Here is a 14,327-nt window from a genome sequence, read left to right as displayed (position 1 = left end):
CGCCAGCTAGGGCGGGAGGGGCTCGGGGGCGGGGGCTCGGGGGCGGGGGCTCGGGGGCGGGGGCTCGGGGGCGGGGGCTCCGGGGCGGGGGCTCCGGGGCGGGGCGGGGACGCGCGGCGCGGGCCAATGGGGCGCGCGCCCGGGGCCGAGCCTCCTGCGAGCCTTCCCGGCGCCCGCGGCGTCACGTGAGCCGCGGGGAGCGAGGCCGAGCGAGCGGCAGGCGGTCGGGCTCCGCCGCAGGGACCCGCGGGCAGCGGGCGAGCGCACCGAGCAGGACCCGCGCCCGGCCCGCCGCCCCGGAGCCCCAGGACCGCGGGGGCCTGGCCGCTGCCCGGCGTGCGCCAGTCCAGGTGGGAGAGGCTCGGGGAGGCCGGACGGCCGCGTGGACGCCGCTCGGGGCGCCGGGGGTGGTCGGGACCCGGGGGCCGGGGGGCCGGGGGCGCGGACTGGCCTCTGGCCGTGCGGCGGGAGCCCGCGCCCCGTCCAGCTCCGCGCCAGCGCCCGGGGAAGGGTCGGAGGAGCCGAGCGAGCCCGCGGGGCGGGGGCCGGACGAGCCCCGGGGACGGTGGCTGCGGGCCGCGGGCACTGCCCCCGCGCGTGCGGGCCGCGCTCCCATATGGCGGGCCCCTGGCCGGGCCTGGCGGGAGGAGCGGGCGGCCGGCGGGGCTGGGGGCCGGGGCGCGGCCGGGCCGGGCCGGGGGTGGCGGGGCCGTGGTGCGGGGGTCACGCCGGCCACCGAGCCGTGGCCTGGGGGGGGCGCGGGCCCGGGCACGGTGCCCCGCGGGCAGCGCTCCGGGGCCGCCTCCTTTCCCACGCAGCTTCCCGCACACGCGGGCGCCCACGGCGGCTCCACGCGCGAGTGTGCCAGGGACACCCCGGCACAGCCACGCCGCCGCGCACCACGCCCCGCACCCGCGCGGGCGCACGACAGGAACTCCCAGCGCTGCGCGCACACCCGCGCCGGCCACTCTCGTACTCCTACCGCCTGCGTGGAGTCCCCTGGTTCTGTCCGCGGAACATGAGCACCAGGGAGACCAAGGGGTGGCGGGGTCGGGGGCAGAGGACGGGCCACTCCCCCCCGCGGCGTCGCTCTGCCGGGGTCCCTGTTTCCTCCCCACTGTGGTATCCCCAAAGGACCCCCCCCTCCCGTGACTTAGAGGGGATGTTCTCTCACCCCGTCCCTGGGCAGCTGACAAAAAAAAAAAAAAAAAAAAAAAAGCTTTAGTCCCTCAAATCACCTTTCTCCCAAGGACCAGGTGGCTCCTGGGAGCCCCTGCCGTCCTACAGGTGGGAGGACGCCTGGGCTCTGCGACTTTGGGGCCTGCGGATGGCGCAGGGAGCCGAGACTCTTATTTTGAAGGGCGGCCCCCACCCGCCACCCCCGTGATTTGCACGCTGACCCAATGGCAAGCCCTTGGCCGGCGCTGGGCTTGTTATCAATTACATGTTGTTCCTGCAGCCGCTGTGTCCCCGGGAGGATAAACAGCAGGCCTGGCCCGGCCGGGGGAGGGGGCGGAGTCCGGCTGTAGGCCCGGGCCGGTGCCCGGAACGGCGTGTCCCCTCCCCCTGCACGCAGCCAGCGCTTGCGGCCGCGCCATGTGCTGCTGTGTGTTAGCGCCCCAGCCGGCTCCCTGCAGCCCTGGCCGCCCGTTCTTCTGTCGCTGGCGCCTGCGGTGGCCCCAGAGCCCTTTCTCTGCTCTCAGTGCCTGAGTGTGCGGCCGCAGCGGCTCAGCCCCGCAGGAAAACTCTTGTGCCTGACCCTGGCCCTGCCACTGCTGGAGGAATCTCCACACCCCTCCCTCTTGCCTGTCAGCCCCGAGCATCTCTCACTCACTCAACCAGCAAATTGTGCGGGCTCTTGTTTTAGATTGTGGGATAGTGGTGGATGGGTTAGTCAGAACATCTTATATTTTGGTGGGGAGGTAGACAGAAAATACGGTACACAAACACATAACCAAGATAGTTTGGGGGGGGGGCAGCTGCTGGATGATTTCACAGAGGGTGGTCTGGGGAGGCCCCCCAGGCAGTGACTTCAGAGCTGGGGTCCAATTAAGGCACCCCCACCTGGTGCTCGGGGAGGCGGGGGAGAAGAGGGACCCACAGGGACCCACAGCAAGGGCACAGCCAGCGTGGATTAGAGCAGGTGGAGGTGAGGCCTGGGAGAGATGGGCAAGGCCCAGGTGCTGGGCTGCTGGGAGAAGACGGGGTCACATTTCCTGGGGAAGTTATTGGAGCTCTTCTCCTACCCGACCATACTGTGCTTAATTTCTTTTCCCTGGTGCTTCTTTTCATACCATTTCATCTGTGAATGTCTCAGTCATCAACTCTGATACCATCATCACACTCTAAAATATTCACAGTAACTCCTTGCTGTCATGTAATAAATAGTCAGTTGATGGTCACATTTCAGGGGAGAGTTTTAAGTGGGCAGGAGCATGACCTGATCCGCCCCTCACCTCCGGTTATGGCCTATTCTAGGTCTAGGAAGGCTGGAGCCCTCCTGATTCCTTAGGACCACAGCAGAGGGGCAGAAGGATCGTGTGTTCACCTATTTGAAGGTTAATCCTAGTGGCTGGTACTGACCGGGGCCTGTGTGTGCCAGCCCCTGTAACAAGTGTTCAACCTGTGTCCACTCACTGAACTGTTTCAGCAGCCTGGGAACTAGGTCCCACTGGCAGCATCCCCACCCAGCAGACCCACACACAGACCCAGAGAGGTTGTGCCACCCGCCTGAGCTTGCCCAGCCAAGTTGCAGAGGCAGGAGCAAAGCTTCCTGCTCAGAGGGTGAGGGAAAGGGGTGGTAGTGGGGCTTAGGGCCCAGAGAGCGCTTGTTGCCCTTCACATCATCTGGCACTTGCATTCCTTCTCAGCACCTGATTTGGTGAATAACATGTATTTTAAAACTGCCAGTTTTGAATCCTCAGATGAGTATTTAAAATCGAAGAGTTGAATATCCTCTTGGCAAAGCGGCCCTGGGGTGCAGACTTGCCGAAGGCATGTACCTTGCTTTAGTTTCCTGGAGCTCTGTGAAGCTTCCTGGATTAGTGGGGAACTGAGGTCACTGGGGCCTGGAACAGGTGGGGAAACCGAAATTTGGGGAGCACACAGCTGACGATGATCCTGGCTGGCCTTGAGAAGTCTGTTGCTGGCCAGGCTTGTTGACTTGCTGACCGGTGAGTAGTACCGTGTGCCAGGTCCAGGAGTAGGCCTTGAGACAGAGCACAGGGCTGGGTGCAGAGTGGTGACAGGCAGCAGAGAATCTCTGGTTTCAGATGTAGCCCTTCCCTCTTCCTTGAACCTCACTGGTCACTGGGCGGGGACAAAGGTCCATGGAGGTGGCCCCATTACAGCGGTTATGCTGTTGACTCTCCTTGGACACCGGACCTAGCATGGCCTTCAGAGGACGCAGATGTCCCCTCTCTTCTCTGTTGGTATTCTCTGAGCCCCTCCTGGGCACCAGCTGCCACGCCGGAAGCTGGGAACACAGTGGAGACCCAGCAGCCCAGCCTGCCCTCATGCAGTTCATGGTCTAGGGGGGAGACGGGAGTTATCTGGGCCTTCCTGAGGTGGTGAGTGCTCCGTGGGGTACAGGCCAAGGGCATCCTATCTCATCTCCTGCGAAGTCAAATGGGGTAGTGGCTGTGGGAGTGCCCTGGGACCGGGACCACTTTTGTATCATGAGTTATCACCATGGGGCAGGGTCTTGTCCACCCAGTGGTAGAGCCTCAGTAAAATGTCCTGGTGCAGTTGAGGGCATTTTGTTCTGTGCCTGCCATTCCCATTTCACCGAGGAGGCAGCTGAGGCTGGAGGGGTGTGAGAACGAGAGGGTGGATGAGCTGCCCTCCTTCAGGTGGGGGAGCAGAGCCTGTGAAGATGGAGACCCACAGATGGGTCTTTAATCTTTTTTTTTTTTTTTTTTTTTGCCACAAATTAGACTTGCCTAATCAAAATATAGACTGCCAAGTTAAGGTTCAGTATCAGATAAAATAATTTCTTAATATGAGCATGGCCTGTTTAACGTTTGGGATATACTTATGTTAAAAGTTGCTTGTTTTTTCAAACCTGAAATTAACATTTAATTGGGTGGCCTGTGGTTTTATTTGCTCAACCTGGCAACCCTATGCAAGCCTCAACAACACAGGGGTCAGAGGGCAAGTGGCCACTCTTCTACCCCCCTTCCAGTGACTCAACAAGAATGGAGCTGAGGTCAGGTGTCCTCGGAAATGCAGCCACTCCAATGCATTGGCTGGACGGGGCTCCCCAACCTTGACGGTTTGAGGGTCCGGAGAGCCTCCTTGCGTCCTTTGTCACTCACATGTACTCACAGTCGTTCACAGACAGGTACATGTGTGTTCTTTCCCAAATTGTTCTGGAAAACCTGTTTGAAACCAAAAGTAACCCGGATTGTGCAATGGGCTTGGAGAGCACTCTTTTGCAAACAGGTGGTGCAATTTTGGAAAACACTCTTGCAGACAAAGTTCTCCCACGGGATGGGATGGAGACAGGATCCAGGCATTTGGTAATGAGAGACTATGGGCAGGCAGCAGAGTGGGGGGGCACAGGCCCTCGAGGTGGCAGGTGAGCATGCCGTCCTCCTGACCAGGCCTCCTTTGTTCCTCTCTCTAGCCGCCAACGGCACGGCCAGGCCAGCATGGTGGACCACTTGCTTCCAGTGGACGAGACCTTCTCGTCACCGAAATGCCCAGTTGGTTACCTGGGTGACAGGTTAGCCAGTGGACGGGCATACCACATGCTGCCCTCACCCCTCTCGGAGGATGACAGCGACGCCTCCAGCCTCTGCTCCTGCGCCAGCCCGGACTCACAAGCCGTCTGCTCCTGCTACAGCAGTGGCCCGGGTGCTGAGGGCCAGGACAGCATCTTGGACTTCCTGCTGTCCCAGGCCACCCTGGGCAGTGGTGGTGGCAGTGGCATCGGGGCTGGCAGTGGTCCCATGGCCTGGGGGGCCTGGCGCAGGACACCAGCACCTGTCAAGGGGGAGCATTTCTGCTTCCCCGAATTTCCTGTGGGTGACCCTGATGATGTCCCAAGGCCCTTCCAGCCCACCCTGGAGGAGATTGAAGAGTTTCTGGAGGAGAACATGGAGCTGGGGGCCAAGGAGGCCCCAGAGAGCAACAGTAAGAACGCGGAGGCCTGCAGCCAGCTCTCAGGCGGGCCACACAGGAGCCACCTCCACCCCGGGTCCGGTGGCAGAGAGCGCTGCACTCCCCTCCTGGGCGGTGCTGGTGCAGATGGCAGCCAGAGCCCGGCTGGGGGGCCCGCGTCAGATGGCCCCATCCCCGTGCTGCTACAGATCCAGCCTGTGCAGGTGAAGCAGGAATCAGGCATGGAGCCGGCCTCCCCTGGGCAGGCCCCAGAAGGTGTCAGGGTTGCCCAGCTTCTGGTCAACATCCAGGGTCAGACCTTTGCACTTGTGCCCCAGGTGGTGCCATCCTCCAACGTGAACCTGCCTTCCAAGTTCGTGCGGATCGCCCCTGTGCCCATCGCTGCCAAGCCCATTGGGTCGGGACCCCTGGGGCCCGGCTCCACTGGCCTCCTCATGGGCCAGAAGTTCCCCAAGAACCCCGCAGCAGAACTCATCAAAATGCACAAATGTACTTTCCCCGGCTGCAGCAAGATGTACACCAAGAGCAGCCACCTCAAGGCGCACTTGCGCCGGCACACAGGCGAGAAGCCCTTTGCCTGCACCTGGCCGGGCTGCGGCTGGAGGTCAGTATGATAGGTGACAGGCTGGGCAGCGAGCACACTGGCTCGCCTCTGATCCTCTGGGTGTGCGGTCAAGGCCCAGTTCACCATTAGATAGAGCTGATTAGGAAGGAGGTGGGGGGGGGGGGGCAGGCAGGGAGCGGGGCCAGAGCGGGCACGGCTGCTCATAGGGCTCCTGGTCCCTGCTGAGCACCAAAGCCTGAAACCAACTGGTCTCCGGTTTCATAATGGCCAGGTAAGGCTCGCTGGGGCTCCGGCTGAGGGTGAGGAGCCAGGCCTGGGCAGAAGGGCTCTTTTGGTACCTATAGGGTCAGCTAAGAGGAAGGGCTGTGCCTCCCACGGGGCCGTGCCACGTGGGCATCGCTCCCTCTAGGCCTCCCAGTGCCCGTAAGGGTAAGTACTGCCCTCACTGCCACCTTACAGCTGAGCAGGTAACCTGCCCAGGGCCACACCACTTAGTAAACGGGATTCCAGCCCCGAGAGTCTTATCAGAGAAGTCACATCCAGAAAACGCTTTTCCAACCAACTTTACTTGTAGACGTTCTTGGACACATGGTATGTGCCTGGTCCTTACTCCCCTGGAGGTACTTAAAGCTATATTTGGGAAACTGCGAAGGACAACCGAGAGGGAGGATCAGGTGGGGGGGGTGCTGCAGGAAAGGTGGAATCATCCTTCCAGACTCTACCCTGTGTGGGACAGCAGGGGACACCAGCTCTCCAAGGGCGGCGGTCTGGCCCGGGCTGCCCAGCCAGTGGGTGATGGAGCTGGATGGGTTCCTGGGTATGGCCCGCCCTCTTCAGGTGGGCTTGTGCACCTTTCCCCGAAGAGCAGGTGGCCAGGAGCTCCCATGCCCAGGGCTACCAAAGCTGGGCTCTCCCCAGTTTTTAGGACACCTACCCTGGGGGAATGCAGCCTATCCGGGAGGGTGGCATGTGCTTCCGTATGTTCCCAGGCTTTGCCGCGGCTGCTGCTTTGTGAGTATGTGCGTGCGTGAGACAGGGCCACAGGGTGTGCTCAGCTGTGTGCTGACCTCACCGTGGGAGTGCAGCTGCGTGTCCTGCTTTCTCCATGCCTGTCGTGGTGTGTTACGTGACTGCGTGTCTGTGGCCCTCGTCCGTGCGTGGGCATTTGCGTGGGTGTGACCTACGCAGAGCAGTGGCAGCTTCTGTTTCCCTGACCAGACTCCTCTGGGAGCGCGGGAGGGTTGGCCGCTCCTGGGAGATGCCGGCCCTGGAGTCCCGGCTGGCCGAGGCTGTGGCCGGATCTGGGACCGAGTCTCTGAAGTGACGAAGCGGCCTTCATCCACAGAGTGCCGAATGGGCCAGGGAAGGGACTTTGGCCAGATAGCATCCTGGGGAAGGGTCCCCCCAGCCACTGCCCCAAAGGCGCCCATCTCACAGGCCCACGTGGGTTCCCCCACAGCCTGTGCTCCAGCTCTATGGCGTTGGCTCCAGGGTGTCAGTGGCTGCCGTCGCATGCCTCTCTGAACCTCCTGCCACAGTCTGGGGTGGGCCCTGGGGTGCCAAGGGCCCCTGTGGGGTGGCCTGTAAGGCCCGACGCAGTAGGAGGTATGCAGTGTTGGTGGTCAGAGCTTTGGGTGGGGGGAGAAGCCGAGACACGGGCTGTAGAGGCAGGTGCTCAACTGAAGAAGGCCGGGGCATTGTGACAGTTGGCCTGGGGGTAGCCGGCAGCCAAAGCTGGGAGCTTCCGCCTAGGCCTCCGGCTTGCTGTGTGCCCTTGGGGAGGTCCCTCCAGACCAGGCCTCCGCTTCCTCATCTTTGAAGGGGAGGGCCTGCTCCCTACCAGGGTCAGGGGCGCAGGGATGCCCAGCAGCACCCCCTTCTTGTGGGTGGTACTGTTATCATACAAGGGCAGGTCTGAGAAGGGTGCCAGCCTCATAGGGGCTCCTCTTGGATGCACTTTGCTCTTGGTGGTGGGGTGGTGGGCTGTGGAGGGGTTGGGCATCTGGCCATACAGAGCACTGGTCTCATCTTCCTGGGCCCTGTCCCCAGCCACTCCTGACTCTTGGTGGTGGCCCTTCCAGTCGGAATGGGGCTGGGTAGGGCCAGGGGACAAGCAGTGTGGTCCTTGGCGAAGGCTGCCCACTTTTCCCATTCCAAGGGAAGACAGGACCTGCCTTCTGTGGAGTCCTCAGCCCAGAGGACAGCTTCGGGAGGCAGGTCTCAGCCCCAACACAGTAGCTTCTGGAGCTGGTGAGTTCCCATGGGAGGAGGTGTGCAAGCAAGAGCTGGATTCAGCTTTTCCACTGCGTGGGCCTTTGCACTAGTCTTCTTGTCCAGGATCCTCTGGGCAGGGGAAGGCATGGGGTGTGCCTGCATAGTGCCGTCCCTGTGGAGCTGACCCGGAGCCCTCCCTGCCTCCAGCCACTCCTAGGTCTTCAGAGGGCCTCCCCAGCTTCTCCCAAGTTTCCCCTGAAATGGGGTCTGGCTTTTGTTGGGTTACAGGTGATGGAGGCATAGGGAGCTGAGGGTGCCTGCCTTTTGGGACAGCTGTTTCTCTGAGAATGCAAGAGTCCCTGGTTGGCCTTCAGGAATCCTGAGGCCCTGGAAATGTACACAAGATTACGTGTCCCTCCTACATGGGGGGAGCCCTTGCAGTAGCTGAGTAGGAAGACAGACCAGTTTTGGGGCAGCTTGGTCTGGACAGGACGGCAGGAGTATGTGCCATGTTTTCTGACCACTTCCTATGTGTTGGGCAGTGCTCTAAGGTGCTCAGAGTGGGAATATCTTCCACAAATGCCCACACTTGCTTGTATACTTCCTGCCATGAGGAACTCATTACCTTATGAGGCTCTTCTGGCCCTTTTGTGTGCTTTGGTCACTTAGATTCCTATCCAAACTTCTCATTCTGGCACAATCTGCTTGCCAACCTCCCTTCCACAATGCACACTACCCCGGGCCACCATCCTCTCTGCGCCCTGTGTGTCCTCTGTCTCTAGCACTTTCCTGTAATGGCAGTGGTCGTTGGTCTTGGCGATGCTCCCTGCTTTGTTCTGCCCGTGTCACGTATCACGTAGATAAGCTCGTTGAGTCCTCACAATAGCCCTGTAACATGGAGGCGCCAGTCTGCATTTCCAGAGAGCCCATGGGGATGGAGCTAGTGAGCATGGCTCTGGCGGTGCCCTCAGCCCTACTTGACCACCACTCCACCCGCTTTGGGTGGACATGCCTTTCCCACCAGGAACTTGATGCCTGCAGCTGCGTGGCTGGCCTTTCTCTCCTCCTCTCTCCCTGTACACCTGGTACACTGGCTCAGTGTCCTTTCTCCCCCACGAGGCCACCAGCTCTCTCAGGTGTTATGCTTCTGGGCTAGGAGAAGAGAGCCATCACCAACAACAGCAGTAACAGTAGCTCCTAACACGAGCTCTGAACATTCCAAAGTAACTCATTTAATGCTCCGAGCAAGTCCACAAGGTAGGCATCAGTCATTGTCCCCTTTATAGAGGAGGAATTTGAAGTACAGGACAGTTCTCCTTGGTCATACAGCTAGTGAGTAGCAGAGTCGGGAGTTCAACCCAGGCTGTTTGCCGCCTGATCTCCTTCACCCAGACTCAGGTCTCTCTCTTGCACCCCCACCCCCTCAGGCAGACCTGCAGTGGGAGGTGGCCTGCTCAAGCGGTGGGAGGGAGGATCTCCACCTGCAGCTGATCTTTAGGGAGCACTTCTGCATATTTGCCTGTCTTCTCCTATGGGGAGCTTACCACACCCACGGCTGCCTCTCTTCCCAGTGGCCCTGGTACACAGTTTGCTTTTTATCCTGTTGGGCTGGTTCTGGCCTTGGCACTGTGTCCTGTACCCCTTTGTAAAATGAATGGTGCTCCCCCCAACCCAGGTCGTCATTTGCCATGTAACCAGCCCCCACTTCCTTCTGCTTTTGGTCCTGAACCCAGTATTTCTTGTCCCCTCCCCGCCGGGACGTGGTTCTGGCACCCTTAATGGGGCCCAAACCAGACTTTCCCTATCCCGATCTAACTGTCTGGGAAGTGGCTGTTTGCCTGCCTTCCTAGAAGTTTCCTTGCTATGCTCAGACACAGGCCCCCTTTGTTCACAGCAGCAGAACGTCCTGTTCCGGAATGGCCAAGCGTCCCATCCAGAAAGAATACCCTCCTTCCACAGCTAATATAAATATTAATAACTCCTAGCAGCCCTATGTGGCAGGTACTATGGTCATCCTCAGTGGACGTGGGAGGCCCAGAAAGGGGTACTTGCAGAATTGAGGACCCAGAGCCAGGATGTGGCAGCGACAGGATTCAGACCCAGTGGCCCACAACTGGCCTGCTCCTATTCAACGACGCATTCTCTAACCTCTTCCCTCCATTTGGTAGAGCTCCCAGTGTCGTTGGGCAGGTTGTGCACTGTACAACTCCAGGGAGCACCATTCCCATTGTAGTCCTCAAGACCTGACGATTTACAGTAATGGCTTTCTGGCTGATGGAAGGGGCACTTTGCACAAAGATGCCGTGTGTGCCCATTGTGGTGCTGATGTTCTTGGCTGCTTCTTTCTCTGGCACCTCAGCAGCACGAGTCATGGTACTGACCCATGTGCTCCTGGGCATCAGCAGGGACCAGGCACCATGCTGAGCTCCTTGCAGGTAATCAGAGCTCACAGTCCTTGAATGATTGCCACGTGCTCAGTCCTCTGAGGCAGATCCGTCATTTCTGCATCTCCAGGTGGGGAAACTAAGCCTCAGAGAGCTTGGTGACTTGACCAGGTCATCTGATCGGTAGGTGGCAGAGCTCACTGCCTGCAGGGTCTGCATCTCAGCCACCTGCACCCCTCCCACTGTGTGGCCCCCAGGCTCCTCCAGTGGCTGCTCTCCAGAAGAATGTGTGTGAGGGTGTGAGGTAGGGATCTTCTGAGGGCTCACTTCCCGGGGATGGACCCCAGGTCATAGGACCCTGAGGCAGCAGGGAAGAGGCTTATAGGTGGACAGCTGGTTCTCAGGCCTGGCTCTCCCTCGGTGTCCCCATGATGAGAGGCCACTCCTTGTGTCAACTCCTTGGCCTCCAGGACAAATCCCAGAAGGTGGGCCAGAATCCCAAGGTCTTCACTGGATGAGTGAGGAAACAGACCCAGGCTGCTCCTGGAGCTCACTCAGGACCACACAAGGCTCTCAGTGGGGTGGGGGCCTAGAAGGATCCAGCCATTCCACTGACTGTGTGACCCTGGCAAGCCCCTTGTCCTTTTTGCATGCTTTTGCTGTGTTACTGCCAGTTCTCTGGGACTGATCTTGCTGCCTCCCTGACCAGAAAGGTGCCTGGTGTTTGAAAAGGCTCAGTTATTGCTGGTGGCATTGTTTCTGTGGCTTTCTGCTTGCTCCTGCCCTGGGTAGACACACCTGTTCAGAAGCTGTGTGTTCAAGTCCTACTGGGGGCAGGTGGCCCTGGCCTGGGAGCACGGTCCAGGCTCTGACCTCCAGGGTACATCAAGGTCACTTGCTCACTGGCTCAGGGCTCCAGTGCCTACACTACCCAGGCAAGCAATGTGGAGGAGGCCAGCACTCTGCAGTCACCAGGATGGGCAGGCACAGCAGGGTGCTATGCCAGGACCTTTGCCCTGGCCTTGTTTGCTCTGTCACGTTGGGGATGCTGGATCAGGCCCTTATCATTCTGAGCCTCAATTTCCTCATCTGGCAAATGGGCCAGTCAGGCTTCCATCATTCCAAACATATGCTGAGAGCATTGCTCTGTGCCAGCCCCAACTGGGGCTCTGGGATAGGAAGTGGAATTGCCAGCCTCCCAGTGCAGAAGCCTGGCAGTTCTCTTGGGACAAGGCCCTGGGCCCCAGAGGCAACTTAGCCAGTCTGAGCTGCCTGTCCTCTGTACTTCTGGGTCAGGCTCCCTGTTTGATGCTTAGGCCTTCCTACTTCTCAACTAAGCCTTCCCCAGGGCATGTTCTGTTGGGTCCTTCTAGTCCTTGGCAGGCTGTGGCATTAAGGCTTCCAATCACAGGGGCAGGCCAGAGGTAGGCTACCCATCAGCTGGTTTGGGGACAGCTGTTCCAGCTAACCTACCTCTGGCTGTGTGGCCACAGGTTCAGGGAGGGGCTGCTGGGCCTGGTACCCGTGCATGTGTGCATGTGTGTGCACATGTGTTCTATGTGTGTGCATGTGCACCCACACATGTGATTGCTACATGGACGTGTGTGCATCACATCCGTGTTTGTGACATGCACATGTATGGCATGTGTATATTGGTGTGTACATGTGCATTGTGTGGTGTGCACGTGAGCGTGTCTGTGTGCATACAATGGGACTTGAGAGGACTTCCCTGTAACAACCCTCCATCCTCCCCTACGTGCTTGCTGTGTTCACTCTTTCATGTAAACGCACTTACTGGACACCTGCCATGCACCAGGCTGCTTGCGGGATGGGCCATGGGGAATGAGACATGCACGTCTTTCTTCATGGAGCTGATGGTCTAATGGCACAGGCTGACAGTCATCACAAAGTTGAAAACTAATTTAAAATTACACAGAGGTGGGGCCAGGAAAGTGAGGTGCATATTGTGCCAGGGGAGCCTAGGTGGGATGTAGTCCTGGAGGGCTTTCTTGAGGAACTGACATTTGAGCTGAGCTCTAAGAGATGAGTGGGAGGGAGCAAGAAGAGGGGGAGGGGAAACATTTCAGATGGAGGGAACCGAATGTGCAAATGTCCTGTGGCAAGGGGGTCCCAGGATGGACCAATGTAGGTAGAGCAGAGGAAGACAGTGTGTATGTGTGGGGAGTGGGATCTCACTGCCAGGATGAGGCTCCTGGGGTGGGGAGAGCTTCAAATCCCTGAAGTCAGTGGTAGCAGTCTGAGCATGTGGCTGGCTGGGACCCTTACCTCTCCCATCAGCAGCTGCTCATTCTCAGTGGCCTCTGGGCTGTGGGAGCCCTTGCTCCCAGGCAGGCTGAGGCCCAGAGACGGAGGTGCCAGGGGAACCATCCAAAGTCTCAGAAGTGCCTTGCAGGGGTGTGGTTTGGTTCTGCGACAGCTCTGGCGGTGGGGCCTCAGGAAGGCGGTGCCCAGGAGTGGGGGGAGCTGCCGGGTGGAGACCCTACCCCTGTCGGCTGGAGAGCGGAGGGAGGAGACCGGAGGGCGGAGCCGGGAGCTCCCTGAGTGCGCCCCGGCCTCAGTTCCCCTCTGGGGGGCTTCCTCCCGCAGACCCTCGCGGAACCCCGCATTTCTGCCCGGTGGGCAGCCTGAGGCTTAGCCGCAGGCGGGGCGGGGTGATCCCGCGGCCCCCGCGGGGAAAATGGTGCGGTGGACTAGACCCCGGGCTCCGTGGCCTTGACAGCGGGTCCCAGCACTCGTCCAGGAGCCGACGTCCTGGAGGCGGACGGGCTGGGGGCGGTGACCTTGCCCCGGGACTCCGGAGAAGCGCGGGCTCCTGCACCTGCCGGCCGCGCGGGCCCGGGGCGCTGGCGGCGGGGCGGCCTGGCTCACGGGAGCGCGCGTGTCCCGCAGGTTCTCCCGCTCCGACGAGCTGTCGCGGCACCGGCGCTCGCACTCGGGCGTGAAGCCCTACCAGTGCCCCGTGTGTGAGAAGAAGTTCGCGCGGAGCGACCACCTGTCCAAGCACATCAAGGTGCACCGCTTTCCCCGGAGCAGCCGCTCGGTGCGCGCGGTGAACTGAGCGCCCGCCGCCCCGCGCCCTCCCCGTTCTTTTGTAGCAATAATTTATTTGCGTCTTAAGAAGGACGTGACGATGCTGCCAACCCACCTTCTGAAGCCCGGGAGGTGCAGGAAGAGGGCGGCGTCCCCGGGAGGCGGGAGCCCGGAGCCCCGGGCCGCCGCCCCTCGGGGAAGACCTGGAGCCCTGGGCCCCCGGGGCTGCGCCCCCAGCAGCGGCCCCGCCCCGCCCCGCCCGGCCCCGCCCGGCCCCGCCCGGCCCCGCCGCCTCCCGCCTCCCGCCGCCGCCTCCGTGCCTTCCGCGGGCTGGCAGCCTGGACCTCCCCCCACGGCTCCCTGCCTGGGCCACGGCTGGCACCTTTCGCTCAGAGGAAGAAATGTGCGGTTTTGAAGTGTCCGGTCCCAGAGGGAGCCGTGCGGGGAAGGAGGAAGTAGGCCAGAAGTCCAGGGCGCCCCGGGCGCGGGGGTGCTTTGCTCCAGGATCTGCCCCTCAGCCTGACCAGCAGAGGGGTACGAACAGGGCAGTCAGGGTGCAGATCCGGGCCCCGGCAGATGGGGCATTAGGCAGGGCGTCTGGCCACGCATGTGCTTGGGCTAAAGGGCAGGGCGGAGGATGCGGGCCAGCCCCGGAGCATCTGTACGCAGCATGGCTCATCCCCTCATCCTGTTCCAGACAAATCCAGGCACCAGCCTCCAGGGTCACCTTGGAGAAGAGGGGAGCAGACTGCATTGTGTGTAGGAGAACTAGATAGAGCCTCCGAATCCTGATTTAGAAATGCATTCCTTATTTTGTCTAGAAATTAATATCAAATGAACTAGCTTGTTTTGACAGGTTTATTTCACATCCTATGAATGTATGTAAATAAGCTGTACATAGGTACATCTACATAAAATGTCTTTTAATAACATGTCAACATTTGTGTAAATTTGAAATTAAAAAATCTATAAAGCTGGTGTACATATGT

The 14,327-nt window shown here is 60.2% G+C and overlaps 1 protein-coding gene across 2 annotated transcripts; it reads left to right on the top strand.

Annotated features, from left to right (window-relative positions):
• The first annotated feature begins 208 nt into the window (after positions 1-208).
• KLF15 (Kruppel like factor 15) lies at positions 209-13,366 on the top strand. 2 transcript variants are annotated; one of them, XM_038565435.1, is made up of 3 exons: positions 209-350; positions 4,628-5,728; positions 13,198-13,366. In XM_038565435.1, the coding sequence occupies exons 2-3, from the start codon at positions 4,653-4,655 to the stop codon at positions 13,364-13,366; spliced, it is 1,245 nt and encodes a 414-aa protein (XP_038421363.1). In that variant the 5' UTR covers positions 209-350; positions 4,628-4,652. The 2 variants fall into 2 exon arrangements, with proteins under 2 accessions (XP_038421363.1, XP_038421362.1); XM_038565434.1 differs by lacking the exon at positions 209-350 and adding an exon at positions 3,282-3,569.
• The last annotated feature ends 961 nt before the right edge of the window (positions 13,367-14,327 follow it).

The sequence above is a fragment of the Canis lupus genome, chromosome 20 (genome assembly GCF_011100685.1).
Source record: "Canis lupus familiaris isolate Mischka breed German Shepherd chromosome 20, alternate assembly UU_Cfam_GSD_1.0, whole genome shotgun sequence".
NCBI lineage: Eukaryota > Metazoa > Chordata > Mammalia > Carnivora > Canidae > Canis > Canis lupus.
The sequence above is the reverse complement of the archived record's forward strand: the minus strand, read 5'-3'. Positions and strand labels throughout refer to the sequence as shown.